At 40.9% G+C, this 18362-nt stretch overlaps 1 protein-coding gene across 1 annotated transcript in view; it reads right to left on the reverse strand.

Annotated features, from left to right (window-relative positions):
- Positions 1-5527: 5527 nt before the first annotated feature.
- Positions 5528-18362, reverse strand: part of LOC126365978 (putative leucine-rich repeat-containing protein DDB_G0290503) — a 298195-nt gene continuing 285360 nt past the window's right edge. Inside the window, exons 13-14 of the mRNA XM_050008785.1 lie at positions 15238-15487; positions 5528-5767 (exon numbers count right to left, since the gene is read on the reverse strand). Coding sequence (XP_049864742.1) covers positions 5663-5767; positions 15238-15487 — 355 coding nt within the window. The 3' untranslated portion in view covers positions 5528-5662. The remainder of the gene's footprint in view (positions 5768-15237; positions 15488-18362) is intronic.

The following is an 18362-nucleotide window of genomic DNA, read 5'->3' on the forward strand; positions in this document are numbered from 1 at the left end:
GTAAGTTGAGAAAACCGTCCCAAAACACATGTGATACAAAAGGCCACTGTTTCCTGCACACGTACCCTGACATCAATATGGAAAATGATCACCATGCACATGTACACAGGCCGCACAATGGGTTGGCATACTCTGGATCAGGTCATCGAGCACCTGCTTGGGTACAGCCTCCCATTCTTGCACCTGTGCCAGTCGCAGCTCCTGAAGTGTCCTAGGGGTTTGAAGACATGCAGTGATACATTGACCGAGAGCATTCCAGATGTGCTCAATGCTGTTTGGGTTTGGAGAACAGGCAGGCCACTCGATTCGCCTGGTATCATCTGTTTCAAGGTACTCCTCCACGATGGCAGCTTGGTGGAGCCGTGCGTTATCATCCATCAGGAAGAAGATGGGACCCATTGCACCCCTGAAAAGACAGACATACTGGTGCAAAATGACATCCCGATACACCTGATGTGTTACAGTCCCTCTGTCAAAGACATGCAGGGGTGTACATGCACCAATTATAATCCCACCCCACACCATCAAACCACGACCTCCATACAGGTCCCTTTCAAGGATATTAAGTGGTTGGTATCTGGAGCCTGGTTCACACCAGATGAAAACCTGGTGAGAATCGCTGTTCAGAATATACCTGGACTTGTCTGTGAACAGAACTTGGGACCACTGTTCCAATGACCATACACTTTGTTCTTGACACCAGGCTTTATGGGTTCTCCTGTGAACAGGTGTCAGTGGAATGCAGCTTGCAGGTCTCCAGGCGAATAAACCATGTCTGTTCAGTTGTCTGTAGACTGTGTGCCCTTAGACAACTCTTCTGGTGGCTATGGTAAGGTCCCGAACAAGGCAACCTGCAGTACTCCGTGGCCGTCTGCGGACACTGATGGTGAGATATCAGTCTTCTTGTGGTGTTTACACTGTGGAAATCCTGTACTGTAGTGCCTGGACACATTTCCTGTCTACTGGAATCATTGCCTAATCTTGAGATCACACTTTGTGGCACACGGAAGGCCCGTGCTATGACCTGCTGTGTTTGAACAGCCTCCAGTCGCCCTAGTATTCTACCCCTCATAGTGTCATCAATATGTGTTCTTTGAGCCATTTTCAACACAAAGTCACCATTAGCATGTCCAAAAGCCTCTGCATACTTACTCGCTGCACTGTACTGTGACATGCACCAACACACCTCTGCGTATGTGGACTGCTGCCGTGGGATGACCACAGGTCAAATGCACCGCATGGTCATACCCCGAGGTGATTTAAACCTGCAAACCGTCAACCAGACCATTGTTTCACCATTTATCAGCATTATCCTTAATTTATGAGCATGAGTCTAAACAACTGCATGAAATAACATTCGTTTGTCTATGAGTATGTTCCGATGCTTTCATAGATCACCTGTATGCATCATGTTTGCCTTAGGTATAACATCACTGCTCAAAGACGATGAGTGGAATTGGGCACTAGAATTTATCTGAATTTCATGACCAGAAGACCACACATTTATGTCATTATTTAAAATCTTACTGGCACATTTGTGTGATGTATTTTAAAGTTTCACAGATGAAAAAAAGACTAATATTATATGCAAAAGCTTAGTTTTTCTTGTAGTTTACTAATCTTCAAGATCAATATCATATGTGAAAGCTTAATGCTCTTCTTGTAGCTACAAGATATTAATTTAAACCTTAACATGTGCTATGTGTGGTGGAATTCAAATTTATCCTTTTGCAATACGAAAATATGGAGCATACATGATGCTGTATGTCGAAAGTCTTTCCAAAATGCATATCTTTTTTTAATGCTGGGTTTCATTTTCTAGAGTGCCAGGAGGAAGTTATACGCCAGCCTATAAAACCAAAACCATTCAAAGGATTGAAAAGTTTCACAGTTCAAAGGGAAAATATTGTCACTCAACACGGAAAAAGTTTATGTTCATCTGGGGAAAAGTGTATTTTTAACAGGGAAATCTGGGAAAAATATAGGAATTATTTTTTCCATGTCCATGTATACACTACGATCTTTTTACTGATGTTATGGCCATTAGTAATTTTAATGTAACACAGGAGGTGCAGTACTGTGTCAGTAAAAACTGTGCAAACTAAAAACTTCTTGCCGGGCCACAGATATTTCATTCGGCACCCATAACAGTATGATGTTTGGCATGCACACGACTTGATGAGCAGCTGAGTTACATGGGTGTCCTTGCAGACTCTTGTTCTAGTGGGGCACAACAGCCTGGAGGACCTCAGTGTGACTCCACTGGTTCACTGGGCAGTGCGAATCAAGGCTCACCAGGCAGCTGTGGCTACAGTCCCAGGCATGCCTTTGGTGTGCACCCCATTCCATTTGTGGATCCAAATGAATTCCCAGTAGTCTGACAGTTTCACACCTCATTTAATTATTCACTTAGTGTGTAGAGAAATATATATAGTTTCAGTTTTGCTTTTATTTACTATTTGTTTATTTTTGTGTAGCCACTTGAGGTGTGACCTATCACTATGGAAAAAGTGATGTGCTGTTTCCTCTTCCACTCTATTTTACGAAGGATAGTCATGATTTTGGGCTAGTGGGTTGTTCTTTCAGTGCCGTAAGTTTTCGGTTTTGGCCACGTATTGTGTGGAGAATTTTTCTGTTCCTTTGTTCATGTATGAGAGCGGGATTGGACAGAAGGTACCTGTAAGGCATCGGTGTTCTTGCACTTGGAGACACTTGCTGGCTGGGGCAGTTATTCCATGGTAATGCGTTGCCACATAGGACATCTGCTGCAGAGCATGGAACCTTGCTAGGTGTGACAATTACCCTGCTGTCACTGGTCAAGAAAAAGCAAGAGTTGACATACAGACCACAAACAATAAAGGCTAATCTGTACTGTAAGCTTCGTAAAGTATAAGAATATGTAAAGTGTACAGGTAAAGTACAAGGTGATTAAAATTAAACTTTCAAAATGCTGTAGAAATAACACTACGGGTCAGAATGACATCAAATTGCAACAGAATATTATCGGAGAAGGGCGAAAACGTATGACAGAAGAACAAAAATAGTCTGTAAATTGATCAATAGATGGCACTGTATGTGTCAGAATATGTAAACAAAAACACCTGTCATGTGCATGACCCATTGAAGCTAGTATAACCATGCCAGGTACACGGCTTTCCCTCCTTTCGCGTCTGCTACGTTCGCCAGACAGTTTTAATGCAGGATTGTGCTCTGCTTGTGAATCTGTATTACAAGAATGATGACTGTACACACGTCGCTCTGCGGAAGTTCCAGACACTGCAGGGTTTGAAAAAAGGCATTGATCTGATGAATGCCATGGGCCTGGAGAAATTCGAAAAGACAGGTTCTTTTGGTGTTCAACCTGGTAGAGGGCGGAAACAAATTGATTCGACGTCAGTGGAAGAATTGGCCACAGCAATGCAAGAGGAGAGGAGTGGTGGTGTGCAAATGTGTAGTGCATGAATTGCCCAAACACTGGACATAATTGTGAGCACGGTGCATAAAATCCTAAGAAACATCCTTCTGTGTTATCCATTCAAAATTACCCATGTGTACTAGTTGTTTCCTGTGACCTGCCAGCAAGAGAGACCTTTGCTTTAGAATTTCATGCTCACATGGAAGTGGAAGATTTTGTGAACAGACAAAGCCCACTTCCATCTGACAGGATATGTCAATACACAGAATTGTTGAATATGAGCAATGGAAAATCCACACGCAAATCGGCCAGTACCACTTCATCTTGAAAAGATCAATGTGTGGTGCGGGTTTACGGCATCATTTATTGTAGGATCATATTTTTACGAAGAGGCAGGTGCTTCTGGTCCTGTCACCTATACCGTGACTAGTAAGCACTCTGAGTGTATTTTCTGCAGTCACATCATTCCAGCTGTCAACAGCATGGATGTGTGGATGGGGTCAATTTCATGCAAGATGGTGCACCTCTGCACATTGCAAATCCAGTTAAGCAGCTCCTGAAGCACCATTTCAGAAAAGCTAAAATTATCAGCCGCCATTTCCCTACAGCCTGGCTGTCCCGATCACCTGGTCTTAATCTGTGTGACTTCAGGCAGTGGGGCTATCTGAAAGATGTTGTGTTCAATGTTCTGACTGTAATCTTAGCCACATTCAAGGCACACATTGTGCAACACATTCTGGACGTGACCCCAGAAATCCGTTGATCAGTTGTGGAACAGGCTGGTTGTTGATTTCAACTTGTTACAGAAAACGGTGGACATGTTTTGCGCCAGTCATACAGAAATTAATAATCTGATTTGAGTTTGATTGATGATTTTTTGAGGTTTTTGGCCTCAGGACAATTAAAAATCGATGTGATTGATGGTTTTTATGCAGTTTTTGGCCTCTGGACAATTAAAAAACAATGTGAGTGATGCTTTTTATGTGGTTTTGGCCTCAGGACAATTAAAAACCGATTTTTCCCATATGACATTGCCTTGGTGGGTGGGCTTACATAACAGATAGTATCACACCTGTACATCCATACACACTGAGTAGTACAGTTTGTTTAACGTCAAACGTACACCTTAGGCATTGTTGTATGATTCATTTGTCATTTTTTGTCGATCACTATTAAATTACGATGCTTACAGCCCTATCTATTGCTAAATTTTGTAACTAGTTATTTTTCTTCTGCCATACGTTTTCCACCTTCTCCAATAATATTCTGTTGCAATTTGACGTCATTCTGACCAGTGGTGTTATTTCTACAATGGTTTGAAAGTTCAACTTTAATTATAATCACCCTGTATATAAGAATAAGTAAATAAATTACCAAGGAAGAGGATAACTCATTTGCAAGGCCTTGGTGTGCACAGGGCTCAGGTCTGTGTCTTGCATCTGGCAGGCATGTTTTTTTTGTTAGACAGTTATGTGTTTACATGGAGATATCTATTATTTTACTTGCAGTTCTCACAGTATCTGCTAGTTAATTGCAAAGAACAGTACAAGAAAACTCTACAGTATTGCATCATAAGTAAATAATTATAAGCTTCCAAACTGTATCACTACCAGAAAATGACTACTACTTAAAGTCTGTAAACAAAAAATAGGGACAAAAAGAAAGAAATACAAAATAAGAACAGCTTTAGCTTGGTTACAGTGAGGACAATAATTTTTTAAACAGATCACATTTACAAACTGTGTCAGAAATTTGCACCAATGAAAGCATTGCATCACTCAATCGTACCTTAATTCGCAAGTCCAACTGCTCGATATGCACCGGTACATCATCTGGTAACATCACATGTTCAGCATTTCTCATCCATTTTTGAAGAATTTCCCGGCATTTGTGACACCATGTGTCTCATTTTAAATTACTTGTCTCTGTGGCACCTAAATTATTTCAGGGTTTTTAAAATCTTAATAAGAATCATCCCATATTTTTTGAAAGATTGTGATGGTACATTATTTTTTGAGATTCATTTTGTACGTACCATATCTTAAGCCACCATTTAAGGCACTTCTCTTTAAAAATGTAATGTATATTACTAAAAAGAAAACACTCTACCAAACAGATGTGACAGTACATTTACTGAGATTAAAAGTATACATGCTTTTAAACTTATAGTAATTGTCTGCTATTAAATGACTGAATTAATTCTTCAGGCTGTTGGTTATAGATCACTGTTTTCATTCTTCAATAACTTCAGTAAAGAAGAGCAACACGAGTTTGAAGATCAGCAATTCTTTGCTGAGATTCTTCAAGATTTTTTGTGAGTTGTGTAATTTGTGCTTGCATCTTCTGCTTTATCTGCCACAAATCAAAGCAATAAAATAAAAAATAAAACCAAAAGTTGATAGCACCTATGAGCAGTTTAGAATAAACTATTGTACAACATATATATTCTTAAATCAATGCTGTTTATCTTTTAGATAAGAGCAGCTATCACTCATGTTTTTGCAACTGAATTTCATTTTTGATCATTAACCAACATGAACTAATTCGTTTAGATATTATTTTCATAAGCTATGTACTGTTAGTTACACAAAGAAATGGAACTGTTTGTCAGTATTACATATGCATATTTGTTGATTATGAAGTTTTCTTCTTTAGAGAAATTTCATTGTAAATAAAGACAAAACAGGGACTGATGTTCACAGATGAAGTATATTTAATGAAATTAGTAAAGGAGTAATGATAGTATATGAATATGAGAAGTACTGAATATTTTGGAATGAAAAAATGGTTAGGAAAATATGGTTGAGACTCCTGTACTTGGAGTAATTTATAATTTTTGTGAATGTACTTCACCGGTATACAAGATATACAAAAAATAATGAAATAAACTAGTAAATATTCCAATGAAATAGAAGAAACTGATATTTGTTTATGTATGGTTTATGGCACTGAGTTAAAACATACACACACACACACACACACACACAACACACACACACACACACACACACACACACACTCTCTCTCTCTCTCTCTCTCTCTCTCTCTCTCTCTCTCTCTCTCTCTGTGTAAAGATACATTGTGCTCTTTGTTATTGCTCTGTGAAAAAGGGTTTGTCTGAAAGATTACGAAGTTCTGTGTCTTATTTATGTGCCTCTCAATGACTTAGTGCCTCTGTTATTCAGTGAATTGTTACCTTCACTCTTTAAATTATTCATTTAGATAATAGTTTACTAGTGTCTCAAAGGAAAGCTTCCATCCACTTAACCATTCTACTATCATGCTGAATTGTAGAGTATTCTACTGATTTAGTAATTTACTTATTAAATACATATTTTGTCTTTACTTTTATGGAACTGTCATGTGGAAGACTACCTAGCATGATAGTTCAAATATGTGAATATTTACTACGAAAAATTTCATTTGTTTCCTTTTTCAGGCATATTGTGATAAGATCATACACTTGGAGTTATGATGGCATCACCTTGAAAAATGTTTTGGTTTACAATAAAACTATCACACCTACACTTGTGGGAAATGGGGCTTGAAAAATTATAGTGAGGGAAAGAAGGAACTTAAACAAAGAATAATGTAGTCAGGACATGCCGATACATTATGACCTTACTAATGCCATAAAAAGTGTGAATTTTCTGGTCTTTACCAAATTTTATATAAACTACTCTTTGTAAAAATATCTATTGGTTTGTTATTTTGCTGTAAGAATACTGATAGTGATCAGTATTGCAGTACATAATGTGAAAGAGGTGAGTTAGTAATGTGGACATTTACAATTTTTGTTTACTTTCTGAACTGCAGTGATTTTAAGAACATATTAAATGTTGTACTGGTATTGTGCTCTGATAGTACTTGATCACTTCAAGTGGTTTTTTTTAACCAGTGGATTATTCAGTTATCTACCTTCAGCAACTATCTGTATAATCAAATGAGAGTTTGACAAAAAACAGCAAGGTAGAAGTGATTCACTTGCTCTGATATCACTTTAATACAAATACTATTTTTCTTTCTTTTCCTACATAATATGTATAAAGTATTTACACAAAATGTTACAAACCATTTTTGAGATGTTATTCTATGATTTTTATTGTTTAAGCTATAACTTATATTTGATTGATTGCCATAGTGTAAAAATTCATCATAAAAATATTTCATTAAAGGAAACATGTAATATCCAAGCTTAAGTAAAACCTCATGCATTTGAAATTGCAATTTCTTTCTGAGGTATTCAGTCCAAAGACTGCTTTGATGCAGCTTTCCACGCCAGTATACACTTAGAAGCATCTACTTATTTATTGAAAACTACATCCATTTTCATCTGCTTACTGTATTCATGTCTAGGTCTGCCTCTACAATTTTTACTCTCCACACTTCTCTCCACCAACAGATTGATGATTCCTTGATTCCCAAGGATGTGTTCTATCAAGCAGTCCCTTTTTTTATTCAAGTTTTGCCAAACATTTCTCTACTCCAGGATTTATGTACCTCACTTTAAAGTCCTATTTTCCTGGCAAGAAATGGCACTATGTATTGTATGCTGTTACTAGTGTGTGTGAGTGTGAGTGCACCGAATGTGGTGTCACCACGTGTGTGTGCTTGAATTAGCTGCCAATTGTTTCAGTGCAGGGCACCAATTGGAGGCCGCCTGTAAGAGGGGTGCACATGGTGTGGCCTCCACCAAGCCATCTTCCGGCAACTCAAGTATATATATGCATGGACCAGAGTTGACTGAAACTCTGTTTGTTCTCGCAATTGTACTACTCACATAAGGTGTTCTGTGCCTTGTTATGCGTGGATTCATGAAAGGCTGATTTCTGTTAACCTTCTGAAATTTATGAATAGAGCCATATTTGTTTATGTGGATTGGCTTACTTGGTTACTACAGGACTGGTGACATGTTTGGAATGGTTTTTGTGTGTGCAGTCTTTAAGTGTGAAGTGTGGTTTCATGAAGTCTGTCATTATGGTCACCATGCTACCGGCCCTGATTGAACAGCTTACTTCACAGCTTACTTCAGCAGTGACTACTTTATCAGTTTCCATTGACAGACAGCACACTATCCCGAAGTCCATCCACCTGCTTCAACTCCATATATTAATTCAACTGAGGATACGGAACCTCTCAAAAAGAGAACTCAAGACATCGTATTTTGGCATGACAGACTCGAATTTGTGCAAAGCACAGGATTGGCATCACGTTCTCTTCACCCATGAATGTCGCATATGCCTTCAACCAGCCAATCGTCAGAGACATGTTTGGAGGCAACCCGGTCAGACTGAACACCTTAGATACACTGTCCAGTGAGTGCAGCAAGGTGGAGGTTCCCGGATGTTTTCTGGTGGCATTATGTGGGGCCGAAGTACGCTGCTGGTGGTCATGGAAAGTGCCGTAATGGCTGTAAGATACATGAATGCCATCCTCCGATCGATAGTGTAACCATATCAATGACGTATTGGCGAGGCATTCATCTTAATTGTCGACACATCACATCCCCATTTTGCACATCTTGTGAATGACTTCCTTCAGGATAACATCACTCAGCAATAGTGGCCAGCATGTTCTCCAGACATGGACCCTACCGAACATGCCTGGGACAGATTGAAAAGGGCTGTTTATGCACAACATGACCCACCAACCACTCTGAGGGACCTACGACGAATCGCCATTGAGAAGTGGGGCAATCTGGACGAACAGTGTCTAGATGAACTTGTGGATAGTGTGCCACGATGATTAGAGGCATGCGTCAATGCAAGAGGACGTGCTGCTGGGTATTAGAGGTAAGCAATCAGGACCACCACCTCTGAAGGTCTCGCTATACAGTGGTACAACATGCAATGTGTGGTTTTCATGAGCAATAAAAAGGGCAGAAATGAAGTTTTTTTATTGATCTCTATTCCAATTTTCTGTAAAGGTTCCGGAATTCTAGGAACTGAGGTGATGCAAAAATTTTTTTGATGTGCATCTTTAGCTCTGGACAAGGAAGGGTTCCAAAAGTCTTTACTCTGTGAAAACTCTTCAGTGGCAGAAGTTTTACAAATAGCACTATCTTTTGAACTGTTAGCGGGTGGCCAAAGTGTGAGGTGATGTGGCAGTAGTGTCACAAGATGTGCCCACTAGGGCATCAGATAGCTTGCACGAGGAAGCAGCAGTGGCTGCAGTAAACATGCAGGCCAACACTGTTTTGTCCAGCATGAACATTTGGCAATGCTCTAAGCACTTGGCTACTTTTACTGCTTGCCAGAAGAAAGGCCACATCATCTCCTTGTGTCATGTGCCAAACATTGCTCAGGTTATGGACTTGGACATAAACTGTGTGATTCCAATGCTTGTGACTTCTCCGAAATTATTTATCAAGTTACATGTTTTTTTGCCAAGTGCTCCAGCTACAGGTTGACACAAGTGCTGCAGTGACGTTACTGAATGCTCAAACCTATATGAGTTTAGTCTTGTTGCTGGTGACTCTGGTCACGCAGAAGCTGGTCAGTTATAACAAACAAAACATTGCACTGTTGGGAGAATTTATGGCCCATGCCTCTTACAAGTCAGTGGTTCATTCCATTACATTTTTGGTAATTGCTGACGACAGTGTTGAGAGCTCATACGGGATGGATGCATTTTAGGTATTTGGATTTTCTTTCACCAATGCAGTTCACCTTGTGTCCAATGAGGCACCGTATTCTCAACTGGAAAGACTGAGTGACTAGTTTACAAACTTGTTCTCAGAAGGTGTAGGTTGTGCTATGAATTTTTCTGCTCATATTGCTTTGAAATCCACAGCTCGGCCTCTTCCTATAGCTCTGAAAGACTAAGTGAAAGCAGTCTTTGGGGGTGGTGCAACCTGTTATGGTTAGTGAATGGTCATCTCTATTGGTTGTAGTTTGGAAGCTGTCAGGGAAAATTCGCTTCTGTGGTGGCTTCAGTACTACTGTCAACATACAGTCAGTTGTGGGTACATAACCTCTCCCTCTCCAGAATGAATTGTGGGCAAATATACTGGGTGCATGAAGAGTGTCAGAAAGTTCTGGCTTAAATAATCCTTTTGGTCTCTTATCAATATTTGCGCTTTCCTTTTGGTGCAGTTAGCACCCCTGCTATTATCCAACAATTTTTAAAGCAACCGACTATCCCTGTCCTGGTTTGCATTAATCATCTGTATCATGATACTGTTGTCACAGCCTCCTCCATGGCCAATCACTTGAAAAATTTGTGCACTTTATTTTGTGTTTTACATTCCACAGGTTTATGGTGTAACCTCACAAAATCTGTTTTTTCAACCTTCTACTGTTTTTTTCAGTTCCAGGTCTCACAGGATGGGGTTATCTCTCTCTCCCACATCACTTCTCCACTGTTACATCTATGCCTTGTCCCTCATCCATGAAGGAGCTTCAGGCCTTCCTAGGAAAGATAGCCTACTACCATAAATTCCTGCCAGGGGTGGCCACATTTGCCCACTTGTTTCATGTCTTCTTCCACAAGAATGTATCTGTTTGCTGGAGCCTGGATTGTGAACATGCTTTTCAAATGTTGAACTCCAAACTACACTTGGCTCTGGCCCAGCGGCATTACTCTCAGGTGGAAATACAGGCTCTTGCCATAGTGTATGCTTTCTGAGAATTTTATGTTTTTTTGTGTGTCTCCAAGTTTCACCTTTTACTGACCATAAACCCTTGGTTTCCTTGCTTAGCCTTCACACTTCCTTGACTGACAAGGAAGCATACTCCCTACGATTCTGGGTGCTGTTCTTGTCTCACAATAACAAAATCCATTTTCAACCTATGTCTATGCATGGAAACCCTGTGCCACCTTCCTGTGGGTCCTGATCCTGACGTTAATCATAAAAAATTTCTTTGCCTCCATCTCAATGTTGAAACGCAGCCCATGGTCAAGGGCTTCCGAATTATGAGCTCAGGCATAGCAGTTGCCATTGTCGCCAATCCGGTTCTCCATCAAGAGGTTCAGTTTTTTCCAACAGGGCTGGCCAGATAAACTGCCTGATCAGGCTTCAGACCCCTTGCACAACTATTTTTCCTTATGGTGTCACCTCTGTTTTAGATAGTGTTTTGCTGTTGTTCATGGCAGACTTCTCGCCCAGGGTAGTCATTTATACCATGTTACAGTATGAGGTTCTACACCTTATCCACCAGGGCCATTGGGGAGTTTCATACACTAAACTGTTAGCTAGGAGACACGTTTTTTGGTCAGGGCTTGATGGCAAAATTGTCCATTTTGTCGTGGCTTGTGAGCAGTGTGTTTGACAACAGGCAGCTCCCAGGGTGTCCCTGTCACTCTGGCCCCTGGCCCTCTTTCCATCAACAATATGAATGGATTCATGCAGACTCTGTGGGTCCCTTTTTGTAGTCCTATTGGTCTTGCTCGTGGATGCATTTCTCTGGTCTCCTGATATTGTCCAGTATACATCAACAGTGGGTTTTTTCTGTTGAGGGATTGCCTTGTACCTTAGTTTCTGATAATGGGGCCTGATTCATTTCTCACACCTTTCAATTGTTTTGTTCCTGTTACAGCATTCGTCGTGTTATGGCTCCACCATTCCCCTCTCAACCAACTGGTGAGGCACAATGACTAGTGTGTACATTCAAATACCAAATGAAAAAGTTTGTAGTGGATTCTTCGTCAAACGATGCCCTTTTGCATTTTCTGAGCACTAATCACCTCATACCTACAGGAGAGCAGAGCCTAGCTGAGTTGCTTCATGACTGGCAGCCAGACACACTTCTCCACCTTCTGTGGCCTGCACTGCCTCTACTGCAGTCAGGTTTGTGCAGCCATTTTGCTCCAGGATCACTGGCGTAGGAGGGGGTTTAATAGCTGACCCAAGTGGATACCAGCACTGTTGTCCACCCCTGAGGATGCTATCTTTGTGATGTCCATATGGCTGATGGGCTGGTGGTACACCACTTTGATCAGTTGTGGACCTGGTCACTGTTGGAAGCTAGTGGTTCGTAGGTGCAGCCGCTGCCACCACAGTCATCTCCACCACCCTCCATCTCAAGCCCATTGTTGCCTGCTGTGGAGCCACCCCATCCCACTGGATGCCTCTTCCATGTGTGGCCCTCTGGGGTTCCAGCTGCTGGGTGCTGGTCCACTTCCAGCCCCGGGTCCATTGTCACAGCCTACTGTTCCAGTCAGGCTGCCTCCACTGACCCCCTCAATGTCATCACCTCAACCACTGTCACCAGTGCGTCTAGCCCCATGTCCTCCACACTGGGGCCTGCCTGCTGATGAAGATGCAGATTGCACCCTCCTCTCCGGTGTTGTCACGGGGCAACGCGTGAGCTCACTGCCCTTGGGCACACCTGTGTCCCTGAGCATTCCAGCTCTATGCTCCAGTTCCTGTCCGGCACATCATACCACCTCATCCATCTGTACCAGCTGTCGTGACTCCAGATCTGGTGGATGTGTCTCTCTTCAGGCCACGGGCATCTCCTCTATAACCTGGGTGCCCACTTTGCACATGGGAGAGGTTTTCTGTATCCTGCTACTAGTACGTGTGAGTGTGAGTCCACCAAGTGTGCTGTTGCTGTATGTGTGTGCTCAAATTGACCACCAACTGTATCAGCACAGGCTGGCCACTGGAGTCCACCTGTGGGAGACACGCATGTGCGCAGTCTCTGATGTGTCATCTGTCGGTGACACACACATATATATGCGTGGAGCACTGCTGGCTGACCCTCTCTACATTCTCTCAATTGTACCACTTATGTCAGATTTTATGTGTCTTATTACATGTGGATCCATGAAAGGCTGATTTCTGTTAGTGTTTAGACGTTTATGAATAAAGGCATATTTGTGTTACTTGGGTTGATTTCATGTATCAGTTTGTTACTATGCTATGTCTTGCTGCAAAATATTATATAATAATACAGTTCAAAAGTATTTTTGCAAGAAACACAGGAATGCGCACTTTGCAGAAAGTAGCTTCTTCAAAAATTTCGTGTACAATTATGAGAAATTATGTTAGTTAGTAAATACTTCAAATATAAGATTTAGTTTCTGCATTAATCTTGGAGACATTAACAGGAAATATGGGAGAAATCTCCATGCCTACAAATATGCCCACAAAAGTAGAACCCAGTATTAAAGCCATTTAAACAATATCTAGCAACAGTGAAACAAAATAACTTAATTTATGAATGTATGTAAGTATTGCCTGTAAGCTCCATTTTTGTGTTATTATGGAACCTGTAATTAAAGTATATTTTAACATTTTGTACATAACATGTAGGAAACTACATGTTTAAATCTATAAGTAGACATGACTGACAATGCTACAGGCATTGTTACACATTTGATCTTAAAAAGTAATTTGTTAGCACCACTTATATAACTTGGTTAGATACTGTGTGAGTATGTGGAAGTTAATGACCTATTTTTTGAAAGAGTAATGGAGAGTGTGAACTGCAATCTGATCATCATTTCAGAGTGTTTTTTAATGTAAATTTATATTTACTGTTTTGACTTGTTCATTGTAAATTCCTACCATAATTTATTATGTCACTGGAGTCTGAAAGAAGACTTCAAATGAGACAAGTGGGTCACAAATTTTACAAGTGAAAAAAAGAGGGAGAGAGAAACAGAAAGAGAGAGAGAGAGAGTCTTTTTTGGGGGGAGAGGGGGGGGAGAATGTCAGTGAGTGTGTCATTTGCACCAAATCTATAAAAAGAGCGGAAGTGCAAGGGTTGGTTCAATTTTACATATCCATTAGCACACTATGACCTTTTCTCATAATTTCAGCTCTCATTTTGACCTATCAAGTATACATGCACCCCACTGTCCCCTAAAATTTGATTTTGGGATATTATAGCACTGTGGTACTTCTGACTCATTTTCTGTACTTTGAGTTTCTCTAAACATAGGTTTTGGAGTGAATTTTCTATTCGTGCATCACCTGCACATCCATTTATCTACCTCTTACTTTTGCTTCCTTTCTTTCAGGAACTCTGTCTTGATGACAGAAACACTTAAAACTTATGAAAACATAAGTTAAAATGAACACTTTTTTTATTCATATATCTGTTATCAATAGTACAGATATTAACATCTCATTCTTCTACTCAAAACCAGAACAAAAATCCGTCATGCTTCCTCAATAACAACAGGATGCTGAAAGATCTACACAAAGGGTTGTCCACTGGGAAGTGCCTTAAGACAAGTAGGCTACTGCCTTCTGGAAACTTTCAACATTTTGCCACTATTACGAAAGGATAAAGTGTTTTTATACTGTCTTGCAGTGGATGTTAAAATTGGTGTCCATGACATGACACAGTCAGAGCAGAAGTGACTCAATTCTTGTTTAAGTTTTTACCATTGAAAATATTTTGCAATCACTGAAATTAGCTGACTGAACAGAAAAAAACTCAGTGGAGTGACTAATTTACTAAATCAACTGAAAAGTAAAGAAAAAGTACTAAGGTGTAACTGTAAAAAAACTTGGCTGATTTGCCTAACAATCCCCTCCATGTGTGTTGAATCATAAGCATTCCAATCACAACATTTAGTAATTAACACTATACTCTTGTTTCTTACAGAGTCCATTTCCATTTCAAAGTTTCATGTTTTGAATTCAGGGACAGAATTTTAATGTTTCTAAAGATTCTCTTTGTTAGATGTGTATTAGACATTGTTAGTGATCAATGCTTGTTGAAGAATGATTGGTAAACATAAGGCTACTGCAGGATTAAGTGTAATTTTTTGTGAGGTCAAAACCCAGACTTTCTAGGCAATTAAAATAATAAACTTTTTAGATAACTGCTTAAAATCAATAGGTACTCAATATAAAACAGCCCAACCTCTTCTTTCTCTTCCTGAGCTTTGGTTGCTGCAGCACGATGCATTGCAATATCTCTCTCCAGTTCACCAATTTCTTTTTCCATTTGGTGTTTCATCTGTTCACCATTGTCCTTTTCTCTTTTCAGTCGCACTGAAAATCCTTGATCTACATCTGCTATCTGTGCTGCTAATTTCTCCAGCTCAACAGCTTTCTCCAAAGAACGTTTTTCAACTTGCTCTTTCATTTCTTTTAAACGAAAATTTTCAGAACTGTGAAACATAATAACAAGAAAAGTATGTTATTTAAAAGTGGCAAGTATTGACAACAAACACCTTTAAATTATGACTTTTGTGTGTAATAATGGTCACAGGCATTAAAATATGATTTTTGCATTGGTAATCAGAGACAGAGATTTATCACTGTAGATATGCAGAATGCATTTGTGTAGAGTGCCCTTCAAAGCCAAGACAAATTTTATTTGAAGTTTTTTATTCATGTCTGAAACATTAATGTGAAGAAACACAAAAAAAATTACGAAATCATAAAATACACTTCTGGAAATGGAAAAAAGAACACATTGACACCGGTGTGTCAGACCCAGCATACTTGCTCCGGACACTGCGAGAGGGCTGTACAAGCAATGATCACACGCACGGCACAGCGGACACACCAGGAACCGCAGTGTTGGCCGTCAGTGTCAGCCAGTTTGCCGTGGCATACGGAGCTCCATCGCAGTTTTTAACACTGGTAGTATGCCGCGACAGCGTGGACGTGAACCGTATGTGCAGTTGACGGACTTTGAGCGCCACAATCAGGACTGCATACGGTGGAGGCACACAGGGCCAACACCTGGCATCATGGTGTGGGGAGCGATCTCCTACACTGGCCGTACACCTCTGGTGATCGTCAAGGGGACACTGAATAGTGCACGGTACATCTAAACCGTCATCGAACCCATCGTTCTACCATTCCTAGACTGGCAAGGGAACTTGCTGTTCCAACAGGACAATGCACGTCCGCATGTATCCCGTGCCACCCAACGTGCTCTAGAAGGTGTAAGTCAATTACCCTGGCTAGCAAGATCTCCGGATCTGTCCCCCATTGAGCATGTTTGGGACTGGATGAAGCGTCGTCTCACGCGGTCTGCACGTCCAGCACGAACGCTGGTCCAACTTAGGCGCCAGGTGGAAATGGCATGGCAAGCCGTTCCACAGGACTACATCCAGCATCTCTACGATCGTCTCCATGGGAAAATAGCAGCCTGCATTGCTGCAAAAGGTGGATATACACTGTACTAGTGCCAACATTGTGCATGCTCTGTTGCCTGTGTCTATGTGCCTGTGGTTCTGTCAGTGTGATCATGTGATGTATCTGACCCCAGGAATGTGTCAATAAAGTTTCCCCTTCCTGGGACAATGAATTCACGGTGTTCTTATTTCAATTTCCAGGAGTGTAAATGACTTAAGACTGCAGCTGCCTGAAGTAGATCTTCCTGCACACAGACATGAGATACAGCAGACAGCTGAGCAAGTGATAAATTGTCTTCACCTTTCCATTATTACAGATGGTAGCAATGAATGGAAATTCCCATTTGTGAAGAACATATCTGGATTTTCTGACTCTGCAGTATATGTGATTTAGAGTAAACCCCATAATCCACTCTCTTTCATGAACAGAAGGGAGATTTTCAGATGGCAGAAGCCAATAAGGGTCATTTACCTCTACATTTATAATCTCCAATCCACCTTACAGAATGTGGCAGAGTGCATCTCTGGTACCACTAACATTTTCCTCCTTCCGTGTTCAAATAGCAAATAGTGCATGGAAAGAATGACTGTAATTATTACTGTAGTCATTTCATGGAACATATATGGGAGGAAGTAATATATTGAAACTTCCTGGCAGATTAAAACTGTGTGCCCGACCGGGACTCGGACTCGGGACCTTTGCCTTTCGTGGGCAAGTGCTCTACCATCTGAGCTGCCAAAGCACGACTCACGTCCGGTACTCACAACTTTACTTCTGCCAATACCTCGTCTCCTACCTTCCAAACTTTACAGAAGCTCTCTTGCGAACCTTGCAGAACTAGCACACCTGAAAGAAAGGATATTGCGGAGACATGGCTTAGCCACAGCCTGGGGGATGTTTCCAGAATGAGATTTTCACTCTGCAGCAGAGTGTGCACTGATATGAAACTTCCTGGCAGATTAAAACTGTGTGCCCGACCGAGGCTCGAACTCGGGACCTTTGCCTTTCGCGGGCAAGTGCTTTACCATCTGAGCTACCGAAGCACGACTCACATCCGGTACTCACAGCTTTACTTCTGCCAGTACCTCGTCTCTTACTTTCCAAACTTTCTTCTGTAAAGTTTGGAAGGTAGGAGATGAGTTACTGGCAGAAGTAAAGCTGTGAGTACCGGACGTGAGTCGTGCTTCGGTAGCTCAGATGGTAGAGCACTTGCTCGCGAAAGGCAAAGGTCCCGAGTTCGAGTCTCGGTCGGGCACACAGTTTTAATCTACCAGGAAGTTTCATATCAGTGCACATTCCGCTGCAGAGTGAAAATCTCCTTCAAGTAATATATTGCCTCTCCCTTCTTCAAACATATGTCCTCATAATTTCAATGGTAGCCCTCTCCACGATACGCAATGCCTCTCTTGTCGTGGCTGCTACTGTAGTTTGTTGAGCATCTCTGTAATGTTTTTGCATTTACTAAAAAATACTGTTATGAAATGATGCCATGACAAAACATGCAACTCTTTGTTCGATCTTGTCTACCTCTTCCATTAGCCCTACTTCATAAGGACCCCAAACCACTTAACACACTTAAGCATCGACTGAACAAATGTTTTGTAGGTCATTCCTTTCATGAATTAATTATGTTTCCACAAGATTCTTCCAACGAATTTCAGCCTGACATCTCCTTTTCCTACACTTAGTTTTATTGGATCATACAATATAAGGTCACTGTAGATGATTATTTCTAGGTTATTTTAAAGTTGTTACTGGTTCCAGTAATTTTTTATGAAAAGCATAATAAACAGTAATGAATCTTTTTGCCTATTTATATGTTCCATTTATTAACATTCAGGGTCAACTGACAGTCCCTGCACTGTTGTCTGCACGTGTTTTTCCCTATTGCCACAG

The sequence above is a fragment of the Schistocerca gregaria genome, chromosome 4 (assembly GCF_023897955.1).
Source record: "Schistocerca gregaria isolate iqSchGreg1 chromosome 4, iqSchGreg1.2, whole genome shotgun sequence".
NCBI classification, from domain to species: domain Eukaryota; kingdom Metazoa; phylum Arthropoda; class Insecta; order Orthoptera; family Acrididae; genus Schistocerca; species Schistocerca gregaria.